The 12,554-nt window shown below is 43.3% G+C and overlaps 2 protein-coding genes across 2 annotated transcripts; both read left to right on the top strand.

Moving 5' to 3' along the window:
- The first annotated feature begins 265 nt into the window (after positions 1-265).
- Positions 266-2,796, top strand: LOC122230077 (protocadherin alpha-10-like). The gene is given in 2 exon segments (XM_042955747.1): positions 266-2,672; positions 2,675-2,796. Coding segments are annotated over 2 exon segments (2,529 nt in total).
- Positions 2,797-7,041: 4,245 nt separating this feature from the next.
- Positions 7,042-9,145, top strand: LOC122230080 (protocadherin alpha-10-like). The gene is made up of 2 exons (XM_042955751.1): positions 7,042-9,007; positions 9,060-9,145. The coding sequence occupies exons 1-2, from the start codon at positions 7,042-7,044 to the stop codon at positions 9,143-9,145; spliced, it is 2,052 nt and encodes a 683-aa protein (XP_042811685.1).
- The last annotated feature ends 3,409 nt before the right edge of the window (positions 9,146-12,554 follow it).

Genomic DNA, 12,554 nt, shown 5'->3' on the forward strand with positions numbered 1-12,554 from the left:
TAGAATCAAACGCTGTGAATGAAAGACAAGTTGTTAAAACTCACGGAATTGTACTTACACATTCAGCCACCGGATGTCGCTGTCTTCCACAAAATTTTTTTTGGAACAAAGGCATAATCCTGTTTCTCGAGGACTAGAAAGGAACTACATTCGCAGATCTCGGCCGTTTCCATAAAAGTGGATGTAAGAAATCGAATAGGAAAATTCAGGCAGCAGTTGTTCTAGACCGCTGATTCATCAATTTGTAAATCGGCAGAAAGGTATGATGTTGGTCTACAGACCCAGGGGGCCAAGAGACTGGCGCCTGCTTCTCTTGCTTCTGCTCGTCGCAGCCTGGAAGGCGGGGAGCGGTCAGGTCCACTACTCGGTCCCGGAGGAGGCCAAACACGGCACCTTCGTGGGCCGCATCGCGCAGGACCTGGGGCTGGAGCTGGCGGAGCTGGTGCCGCGGTTTTTCCGAGTGGAGTCCAAAGGTCGCGGGAATCTTCTGGAGGTAAATCTGCAGAATGGTATTTTGTTTGTGAATGCTCGGATCGACCGGGAGGAGTTGTGCGGGCGGAACGCAGAGTGTAGCATCCACCTGGAGGTGATCGTGGACAGGCCGCTGCAGGTTTTCCATGTGGAGGTGGAGGTGAAGGACATTAACGACAACCCACCAGTCTTCTCTGTCTCAGAACAAAAGCTTTCAATACCCGAATCTCGACTGCTTGACTCTCGATTTCCGCTAGAAGGCGCATCTGATGCTGATGTTGGAGAGAATGCAGTGCTTACTTATAGACTCAGTCCAAACGAGTTTTTCATTCTTGATATTATAAGCAAAAAAGACAAAGGCAAATTTCCAGTGCTTGTTCTAGGAAAAATGCTGGATCGTGAAGAAAATCCTCAGCTTCAGTTATTATTAACGGCAACCGATGGAGGCAAACCCGAATATACTGGATCTGTTACTCTGCTGATCTTGGTGTTGGATGCCAATGATAATGCGCCTATGTGTGACCGATCCGTTTATGAAGTTAAAATGTATGAAAATTCAGCGAACCAAACGTTAGTAATATGGCTGAATGCGTCTGATGCGGATGAAGGAATAAACAAAGAAATGATATATTCATTTAGTGCTTTGGTTCCATCCAGTGTAAGAAGGAAATTTCTAATGAATGAAAAAACGGGAGAAATACGAATAAATGATGCTATTGACTTTGAGGATAGTAACACTTATGAAATTCATGTAGATGTGACAGATACAGGAAACCCACCTATGGTTGGTCACTGCGCTGTCTTAGTGGAAATTCTGGATGAAAATGATAATTCACCTGAGGTGGCTATCACTTCTTTGGCTCTTCCGGTACAAGAAGATGCTCAGGTGGGCACTGTCATCGCCCTGATCAGCGTGTCCGACCGTGATTCTGGAGCTAATGGCCAGGTGACCTGCACACTGTCGCCCCATGTCCCCTTCAAGCTGGTGTCCACCTTCAAGAATTACTATTCGCTGGTGCTGGACAGCGCCCTGGACCGCGAGAGCGTGGCGGACTATGCTCTAGTAGTGACAGCACGGGACGGGGGCTCGCCTTCGCTGTCGGCCACGGCCAGCGTGTCCGTGGAAGTGGCCGACGTGAACGACAACGCGCCGACATTCGCGCAGGCCGAGTACACGGTGTTCGTGAAGGAGAACAACCCTCCCGGCTGCCACATCTTCACGGTGTCCGCGCGGGACGCGGACGCGCAGGAGAACGCGCTGGTGTCCTACTCGCTGGTGGAGCGGCGGGTGGGCGAGCGTGCGCTGTCGAGCTACGTGTCGGTGCACGCGGAGAGCGGCAAGGTGTACGCGCTGCAGCCGCTGGACCACGAGGAGCTGGAGCTGCTGCAGTTCCAAGTGAGCGCGCGCGACGCGGGCGTGCCTCCGCTGGGCAGCAACGTGACGCTGCAGGTGTTCGTGCTGGACGAGAACGACAACGCGCCCGCGCTGCTGCCGCTGCCTGGGGCGGGCGGCGCGGGCGGCGCCGTGAGCGAGCTGGTGTGGCGGTCGGTGGGCGCGGGCCACGTGGTGGCGAAGGTGCGCGCGGTGGACGCCGACTCGGGCTACAACGCGTGGCTGTCGTACGAGCTGCAGCCGGCGGCGGGTGGCGCGCGCAGCCCGTTCCGCGTGGCGCTGTACACGGGCGAGATCAGCACGACGCGCAGCCTGGACGAGGCGGACTCGCCGCGCCAGCGGCTGCTGGTGCTGGTGAGGGACCACGGCGAGCCGGCGCTGACGGCCACGGCCACCGTGCTGCTGTCGCTGGTGGAGAGCGGCCAGGCGCCCAAGGCCTCGTCGCGGGTGTTGGCGGGCGCCGCCGGCGCGGAGACGGCGCTGGTGGATGTCAACGTGTACCTGATCATCGCCATCTGCGCGGTGTCCAGCCTGCTGGTGCTCACGCTGCTGCTGTACGTGGCGCTGCGGTGCTCGGCGCCGCCCAGCGAGGGCGCGTGCGGGCCGGGGAAGCCCACGCTGGTGTGTTCCAGCGCGGTGGGGAGCTGGTCGTACTCGCAGCAGAGGCGGCAGAGGGTGTGCTCTGGGGAGGGTCCGCCCAAGACCGACCTCATGGCTTTTAGTCCCAGCCTTACCCCGTGTCCAGTACCAGATGTGCAAAGGGAAGAACAGTCTAGTGGAGAGGACTACTCAAGGAAGGTGAGTTATTACTTTTTATTTCCATATGTTGCCTTATGAATAATATTTTATTAACCGCTTTCCCCCGTCTTATGTATGTCTCGGATATCTTCATCCTTTATAACATAGCATATTTCTATAATCAAATATTTTAGTAATACCTAATATAATATTTATTTTAAAGTTCATGTTGTATTTTGTCTATTGTACCTTATGCATTTTTTCTTGATACTTCAATTTTTTAAATTATTCAACCTATTTTTAAATATTTATATTTCCAATACAAGTATTTGATGTAGTTTGTAGGTTTTTTTCCCTTAAACCACTCTTTTTTTTATGTTACAAGTATTTATGAGATTAGTACTTTATTTAATTTGTACTCATTAGTACTTTAATTTTATTTAACTTTCAAATCTAAATTTTGAAATGACCCTATTATCTTAACAAAGACTGCTCTGGTAAATTCTCTTGATGGTGAAACAATATAACTTATAATGCATACTATATCCTCAGTAGGCAGTGTTTACATTTTGTTTTTAATGGTAAGATATGTAGACTTAAAGTTTGTTCATAAATGTCATAATTGGGGCACCTGGATGGCTCATTCGGTTGAGCATCCTACTTTGACTCAGGTCATGGTCTTAATGTGTTCAAACGCAACATTGGGCTCCCTCCTATGAGCAGGAAGTCTGCTTAGGATCCTCTGTCCTCTTCTCTCTCTGCCCCCCACCCCCCGCCCACTCGCAGGCTCTCTCGCAAAAATAAACATTAAACATAAAAATAGTTATTATGTAATAGTTATTGACATAATTTTACGCAGTAGCTTTTTATCATCTACTCCTCTATCAGCATGAAATCTTGCTTATGATATTCAAGTATTAGCTTTTTCATTCTGAGGAAAGAGTCATGATTATGTTTAATAATGGAGAATATTTGAAAATCACTTTAAGGAGCTCAAAAAAGTTACTTTAGTCAAAATTAATATGAAAAATTTGAAGAGAAAATTGAATTGTTCTCTTAGAATGTTTCCTACTGATTTCATATCATATAAGTGCAATTTAGGTTATAACTACTTTAGTCATCTTAAACAGGGTTGTGTTGGAAGAGGTGGACTGAGAAATGCCAGATAATTAACTCGCAGGATGCCAACACTATCCTATTCATTATTACATTCTAAAACATGTTATCTGATCCCTATGATTTAATTTTTGTTTAAGTTCAGTGTTACCAAAATAGCAGTGCAACTAGTTTACGATCTTGACTCTGGTTCTTAGCAATACTTTTTCCTTTCTGTATGCAGACTGAATTTTTACTCTGAATGTGCCTCACAAAAAGCTTCCCATAAATCTTGAAATCTCAGGGCACCTGGGTCACTCAGTTGGTTAAGTATCCCTCTATTGATTTTGGCTTAGGACATGATCTTGTAGTTCATGAGTTCGAGCCCACATTGGCTCCTCACCAACAGTGCGACAGTGAGGAGCCTACTTGGGATTCTCTCTCTCTTTGTCTCTGTCTCTCCCCGCACCTCCCCCCCAAAAAAAAAAAAATTAAAAAAAAAAAAACCAAAAAACCCTTGAAATCTCTATTCAAGTTTAGGAACACCAGAAAAGACAATTGTGGCAGGAGTTTAAGCATGGCATTGCCTTCAGTGTTAATACTTCCCATGTCCAGTCTCTAACTCTCAGAGATTACAAATGATAAGTTAATGCAAAGTATTTAAACTTGTGTACAAAATTCCTTTCTTTTATATCTGCCTTCTCTTTCAGCCCTTTATAATGTCATTTTATCCCCCTTGCAGAAAGGTCTTATACTAAGGTATCTGTTTATCTGAGCAATTAATGAAACACAGAATTGTGTGTTTACCAATTTAGTCTTATTTATTTTACTTTGCTTTTGGGGGGGCATGTTTAAAACACAACTATGCACCAAAAATTTAACATAACTAATTAGCATTTTACCCAGCCACATAATAATTTTAAAGTCTTTGCAAGAGGTAGTGCAAATAGGAGAGGAAACAAGGTGGGATTTTAGGATAAGTTGGGAGATAGTAAAGACACATTATGTTTTTAGTTTGACAATGTCTTCCTCTGTCTCTGTTTTAAGATAACTATTTCAAAAAACTTTATGGATGGTTTCTTTTCATTCTATTTAGAATTATTGAAATTTTGGAATGAAACCAAAAAATTTTCGAAGTCACGAATTGCTTTTAACATACTTGTCAAAAAAGGAATATGTCAATTTCTTTTAAAGTTATAACATCTTAATTTTATAATCATGTTTAATATATTCTTTATTGGATGGCATTAAACTCAGGCTAATCATGAGTACTCTACAGCTCTTCAAGGCATAGTATTTGTTATAGTCTGTGTCAAGATCAGTAACCAACCCATAGCTTTACTGGTATACCATAGTTATTTAGCTATATGATAGCCTTGGAATTTGGGGACTTGAAAACGATCTTTAATGTGTACTTTATGTGTACTTAATTAACCAATTCCTTAAACCAAAAATGGAATGGACCTTCAGTATGGCATCATTCTCAAAGGGACTGGATTATTTAAATTAGCAAACGCAAGGGGATTTATTTCTTAGTCATGTTTTTTTTCTGAATTTAGTCACTCTCACCCCCCCCATGTGCTAAAATTTTTTGCTCTTCTTTAGGCAAGTATGTTGGTCTTGAGTTTATGGCTTCCACAATTAAAAAAGAATTAAAAGTAGTTATAACTATAAATCTTTTGCATAGATCTATAATAATCAAATCGCTATTTTATTTATTTTTTCATTTTTTATCTTTTTTACATTCATTTATTTTTGAGAGACAGAGAGAGACAGAGCACAAGTGGGGGATGGGCAGAGAGAGGAGACACAGAATCCGAAGCAGGCTCCAGGCTCTAAGCTGTCAGCACAGAGCCCGACATGGGGCTTGAACTCACAAACCACGAGATCATGACCTGAGCTGAAGTTGGACGCTCAACCGACTGAGCCACCCAGGCGCCCCTCAAATCACTGTTTTAAAAAGTGTTCCAAAATGAAGACTACAGCTCACTTTCACATAAAACCTAAGATTCCTTTGTGTAGCCATTTACAATATTTTTTTAGTAAGAAAGTTTGGGATTTTCCAAGTGGCTGCTATCTTATCAAAAGGATTTCAAATACTGGATATAGTTGGTTTCTTAACAGCCTTGAGAATGATTAAACTATTTTTCTCTTTTCATACAAGACTGATAAGCTTATTGCAGTAGATAACAGTTCCTATGCAAATTTCAATTTGGTTTTTGTATCTGAGATAAGAATAGGAAAATAAAATTGAGTGAATGAATTAGATTTGGAATGCTTTATATACTCTAGTCTCCTTAAACCATTTTTGGAATAAAATGTGTGTAAACAATCAGACAAATATAGCTTGAATTCCTGATTCAGTGGGTTGGGGGGTAGAAAGAAATTATTTTTCAAATAGTAGTGGATATAATGCAAATTTAAGTTGTTCTTCAGGATGGAAACTACAACATTCACCCTTAGCAGATACTATAATTGAAAAAGAAAAAGCTTTAAAATGAGGCAAAGATAAATATACTTTTTTATTTCTAAGGGTCAGTACTTGGTAAATTCATTAACATCAAATAAAATAAATCTTTGGGTAAACTGATAAATAGCTTGCATATCAGCATTGATTTGAAACACCATTATATTGAGGTGGTAACTTAGAGAACTTGCATCTTGAATTATTCTGTGTACAACTGAACTAAATGTTTAGAATAATTTAACATAGTACAAGGATTAAGCAATAGAAATTAGTGTTAGCAACGGAGTAAACTTAATAAAAGTCCATTCTAAAGTAATCAATTTCTAAAAGTCTAAAAAACACGACACTAATAACCAAGAAATGTGGACTTTTCATGCTTATATACATGATAATTATACATGATAATGTATAGTTAGTGCAGTAGTAGTACGTCCTCTTAGATGTCTATATCCAAGATAAAACTCTTCTTAGGATTCTAACTTGTAAGACAAAAAACTACCTTTGTAGAGCTAGTGGTCATACACAAGGAATGTATAAATAAAGAATTAAAAGCCTACAAAGTAAAACATGGACCAATATATGAAGGAATTTTGAGAGAAGCAGTATAGGTGAAAGAAATAGTATAAACACAAAGGCACTTCCATTTTGAACCACAGGATGTCGTTGTTCTCCAAGAAGAAGATTATTTTAACAGAAGAAAATTACCATTATTCACGGACCAGAAAGAATCTCCACTGTTCCGGTGTTTTAAAGACTATACACACCCATGTTGTTAAGATCCAGTAGAGATCTCAGGAACAGACTCAAAAGAAAGATCTAAAAGGACTACACATTTCCTCTCATGAAACGTTGATTTACTAACCTGAAACAGAGCAGGATGTTAGCTTCAGGATCAGGTGGCCAGGAAGTCAAGCGCTTGCTGCTCTCGGTTATGCTCCTTGCAGCATCGGAGGCCGAGAGCGGCCAAGTCCATTACTCTGTCCCGGAGGAAGCCAAACACGGCACCTTTGTGGGCCGCATCGCGCAGGACCTGGGGCTGGAGCTGGAAGAGCTGGTGCCGCGCTTTTTCCGAGTGGCGTCCAAAGGTCGCGGGGATCTTCTGGAGGTAAACCTGCAGAATGGTATTTTGTTTGTGAATTCTCGGATCGACCGCGAGGAGCTGTGTGGGCGGAGCGCGGAGTGCAGCATCCACCTGGAGGTGATCGTGGACAGGCCGCTGCAGGTTTTCCATGTGCAGGTGGAGGTGAAGGACATTAACGACAACCCGCCAATGTTCCCAGCGACACAAAAAAATTTGTTTATTTCCGAAACTAGGGCTCTTGACTCTCACTTTTCACTAGAGGGCGCATATGATGCAGATATCGGGGCCAACGCTCTGCTGACTTACAAACTGAGCCCCAACGAATATTTCTCTCTGGAAGTACCCACCAACGAGGAACAGGTAAAACCGCTCGAACTAGTACTAAAAAAATCTTTAGACAGGGAAGTCGCTTCCAAGCTTCTCTTGGTGCTCAAAGCAACCGATGGGGGCAAACCTGAGCTGACAGGTACCACAGAGTTACACATCACAGTGCTGGATGCAAATGACAATGCCCCAGTATTTGACAAAGCAGTCCATCGTGTAAAATTACTGGAGAATTCGAGAAACGGTACCCTGGTTATTAGACTTAATGCCTCGGATTTGGATGAAGGTTCCAACAGTCACATTCTTTATTCATTTGCAACTGATGTCTCCTCTAATACAGAAGCCTCTTTTCACATAGATTCAGATAGTGGAGAAATAAAAGTAAACGGAAAAATAGATTTTGAAGAAACTAAATTATGGAAACTTCAAATAGAAGCAGTTGACAAAGGAAATCCTCCGATGTTTGGTCACTGCACAGTCTTGATAGAAGTCTTGGATATTAACGATAATGCTCCGGAGTTGCTAGTGACTTCACTATCGCTGTCTGTTCCAGAGGATGCTCCACTGGGGACCGTCATCGCCCTAATCAGTGTAACTGACCGTGACGCTGGTGGCAACGGGCAAGTTACCTGCTCACTAACACCCCATGTCCCCTTCAAGCTGGTGTCCACCTTCAAGAATTACTATTCGCTGGTGCTGGACAGCGCCCTGGACCGCGAGAGCGTGGCGGACTATGCTCTAGTAGTGACAGCACGGGACGGGGGCTCGCCTTCGCTGTCGGCCACGGCCAGCGTGTCCGTGGAAGTGGCCGACGTGAACGACAACGCGCCGACATTCGCGCAGGCCGAGTACACGGTGTTCGTGAAGGAGAACAACCCTCCCGGCTGCCACATCTTCACGGTGTCCGCGCGGGACGCGGACGCGCAGGAGAACGCGCTGGTGTCCTACTCGCTGGTGGAGCGGCGGGTGGGCGAGCGTGCGCTGTCGAGCTACGTGTCGGTGCACGCGGAGAGCGGCAAGGTGTACGCGCTGCAGCCGCTGGACCACGAGGAGCTGGAGCTGCTGCAGTTCCAAGTGAGCGCGCGCGACGCGGGCGTGCCTCCGCTGGGCAGCAACGTGACGCTGCAGGTGTTCGTGCTGGACGAGAACGACAACGCGCCCGCGCTGCTGCCGCTGCCTGGGGCGGGCGGCGCGGGCGGCGCCGTGAGCGAGCTGGTGTGGCGGTCGGTGGGCGCGGGCCACGTGGTGGCGAAGGTGCGCGCGGTGGACGCCGACTCGGGCTACAACGCGTGGCTGTCGTACGAGCTGCAGCCGGCGGCGGGTGGCGCGCGCAGCCCGTTCCGCGTGGCGCTGTACACGGGCGAGATCAGCACGACGCGCAGCCTGGACGAGGCGGACTCGCCGCGCCAGCGGCTGCTGGTGCTGGTGAGGGACCACGGCGAGCCGGCGCTGACGGCCACGGCCACCGTGCTGCTGTCGCTGGTGGAGAGCGGCCAGGCGCCCAAGGCCTCGTCGCGGGTGTTGGCGGGCGCCGCCGGCGCGGAGACGGCGCTGGTGGATGTCAACGTGTACCTGATCATCGCCATCTGCGCGGTGTCCAGCCTGCTGGTGCTCACGCTGCTGCTGTACGTGGCGCTGCGGTGCTCGGCGCCGCCCAGCGAGGGCGCGTGCGGGCCGGGGAAGCCCACGCTGGTGTGTTCCAGCGCGGTGGGGAGCTGGTCGTACTCGCAGCAGAGGCGGCAGAGGGTGTGCTCTGGGGAGGGTCCGCCCAAGACCGACCTCATGGCTTTTAGCCCCAGCCTTCCTCCAGGCCTGGATAGAGAAGTCGAAGGGCAAAGGCAAGAGGCAGGATCAAATCATCCTGGGCAGGTGAGTTCTATAGATTCCTCTTCTTTTGAAGTCTATGTTAAATTTGAAAAATCCAGTTTATTTCATAGAAAAATTTAATGAATACTCTGTTTTGAGTATTAATGTTTTAAATGAGTATGAAGTTTTTAAAGAACAATTTCCTTTAGTGAAATGTCAAATGGGATAAAAATCCAATTTTAATCATGAGAAGAATCAGGTTTTTAGCCAATAAATGTCCCATTTCTCCTAATGTTTTGGTATAAAATAGTGAAAGAAGATGTTTCTCCTCTCATCACTTTATGAGCAACAATTTCTAATTTTCTTTTTTTAATTAATTTTTTAAATTTACATACAAGTTAGTTAGCTTATAGTGCAACAGTGATTTCAGGAATAGATTCCTTAATACCCCTTACCCATTCAGCCCACCCCCCTTCCCACAACCCCTCCAGTAACCCTCTGTTTGTTCTCCATATTTAAGAGTCTCTTATGTTTTGTTCCTCTCTCTGCTTTTATCTTACTTTTGCTTCCCTTCCCTTACGTTCATGTTTTGTATCTTAAAATTCTCATATGAGTAAAGCCATATGATATTTGTCTTTCTCTAATTTCGCTTAGCATAATACCCTCTAGTTACATCCATGTAGTTGTAAATGGCAAGATTTCATTCTTTTTGACTGCCGAGTAATACTCCATTGTATATATATATACCACATCTTCTTTATCTATTCATCTGTCTATGGACATTTGGGCTCTTTCCATATTTTGGCTATTGGCAATTGTGCTGCTATCAACATTGGGGTGCATGTGCCCCTTTGAAACAGCATACATGTATCCCTTGGATAAATACCTAGTAGTGCAATTGCTGGGTCATGGGGTAGTTCTATTTTTAATTTTTTGAGGAACCTCCATACTGTTTCCCACATTGGCTGTGCCATTTTGCATTCCCACCAGCAGTGCGAAAGAGATCCTCTTTTTCTGCATCTTTGCCAACATCTGTTGTTGCCTGAGTTGTTAATGTGTTAACCATTCTGACAGGTGTGAGGTGGTATCTCATTGTGGTTTTGATTTGTATTTCCCTGATGATGAGTGATGTTGAGCATTTTTTCATGTGTCAGTTGGCCATCTGGATGTCTTCTTTGGAGAAGTGTCTGTTCATGTCTTTTGCCCATTTCTTCACTGGATTATTTGTTTTTTGGATGTTGAGTTTGATAAATTCTTTATAGATTTTGGTTACTAACCCTTTATCTGATATGTTGTTTGCAAATATTTTCTCCCATTCTATCGATTGCCTTTTAGTTTTGCTGATTGTTTCCTTCACTGTGCAGAAGCTTTTTATTTTGATGAGGTCCTAATGGTTCATTTTTGTTTTTGTTTCCGTTGCCTCTGGAGACATGCTGAGTAAGAAGTTGCTGTGGCCAAGGTCAAAGAGGTTTTTGCCTGCTTTTTCCTCGAAGATTTTGATGGCTTTCTGTCTTACATTTAAGTCTTTCATCCATTTTGAGTTTATTTTTTGTGTATGGTGTAAGAAAGTGGTCCAGATTTATTTTTCTCTGTGTCACTCTTCAGTTTTCCCAGCACCACTTGCTGAAGAGACTGTCTTCGTTCCATTCGCTATTCTTTCCTGCTTTGTCAGAGATTAGTTGGCCATACTTTTGTGGGTCTATTTCTGGGTTCTCTATTCTGTTCCATTGATCTGAGTGTCTGTTTTTGTGCCAACAATTTCTAATTTTCAATGACCTACCTAGACCACTTCATTTCATCTCTAATCCTCACTAATGTAGATAATCACTGTGGATCATTTCAATTTACTCATCCTCTTTGTCTTTTAACACAGCCTTTTACTTTTATATTTTCACATTACTAGGTTGCTTGAGTTTTCTCAGTTCAGCCTTGTGTCAAAGATTGAACATTAAGTCTGAAAAGATTTACCTTTCTTTTTCTGTGGCATTAAACATAGATCATACATTTATTGTCCATTAAATAATCTTTAGTTTTGCCTCAACTGATAAGTTAAAACCTGTTCTCATATTATTTGCAGTTAAAAATTAGTCTTGCATTTTTGTATGCTGTTTTCATTGAAATAATGTAATTAAAGGTTCTGTTGATTTATTTTTTAAGTTTTTAATGTTTATTTATTATTATTATTATTATTATTATTTTGAGAGACAGAGTGTGAGGGGGTAGAGGCAGAGAGACACGGAGACACAGAATCCGGAGCAGGCTCCAGGCTCTGAGCTGTCAGCACAAGAGCCCCACACAGGGCTCGAGGAATGCAAGATCATGACCTGAGCTGAAGTCTTCTGCTTAACCCACTGAGCCACACAGGCACCCCTGTTGATTTTTTTTTAAACCTGTAATGGGCACAGATTTATCTACAACACACTCAAACAGAACTCCCATATTTATGCTTGCAAAGTTTACTAGGCAAATAAAGTTATTCATATTACTCAACTAAGTCTTCAAACTTGCTGGAGACATACACATAGGGCTATAATATCTGCAATATATGCTAGTTGGCAGTCTTTTCTAAGCTTTGTGAATTCATATAGAAAGGAAAATGTTAAGTCTATTAAAGTGAAATGAAAATTACCATTTTGACTCCTCTCACATTTTAAATGTCCTGTCTTTAAATGCTTTCTCTAGTGCTTGTAAAATTTTCTTTCTATGTGGTATAATCACATCTGATGATTCTATCAAAGGTTGTTTACCTCTAGGTCATTCCTCTAATTCAGTGATCCTTAGCTATATGCAGGGTGGCACAATTACTGATCTCTTTGAGAATTTAATGAAATTAATATGTGGCTGTTCTCCCTTTAAAATTATAGGTTAAAATTTCTTTATTTTATAGTAGGTAATTAAAATAAAATATAAAATGTCTCAGACTTAAAAGATTAAGCCATTGTATCATTTATGCAACTTTGTAAATATAATAAATGTGAATGTAGGGCACACATTATTATCCATCTCCAAATGAAGTTCTTAGAATGACTCAAGGTCATTTAAATTTAAGAAACAAAGATATTAGAATGATTTAAGTATATGTTAAATTTTTGTAAATTATTACTTTTATAGTACAAAAATAGTTGATGCACATTTTTAGATAATTCCAAATTACATGGACTATGTTCTACAAGTTTTGT

Source organism: Panthera leo, chromosome A1, assembly GCF_018350215.1.
Source record: "Panthera leo isolate Ple1 chromosome A1, P.leo_Ple1_pat1.1, whole genome shotgun sequence".
In the NCBI taxonomy this organism is placed as follows: domain Eukaryota; kingdom Metazoa; phylum Chordata; class Mammalia; order Carnivora; family Felidae; genus Panthera; species Panthera leo.

Bases quoted from the DNA above. Each gene is read 5' to 3' on its own strand.
- LOC122230080 (XM_042955751.1), top strand. From the start codon at position 7,042: ATGTTAGCTTCAGGATCAGGTGGCCAGGAAGTCAAGCGCTTGCTGCTC. The intron at 9,008-9,059 runs GCGAGCCGGCGC...GCTGGTGGAGAG, and splicing joins GGTGCTGGTGAGGGACCACG to CGGCCAGGCGCCCAAGGCCT.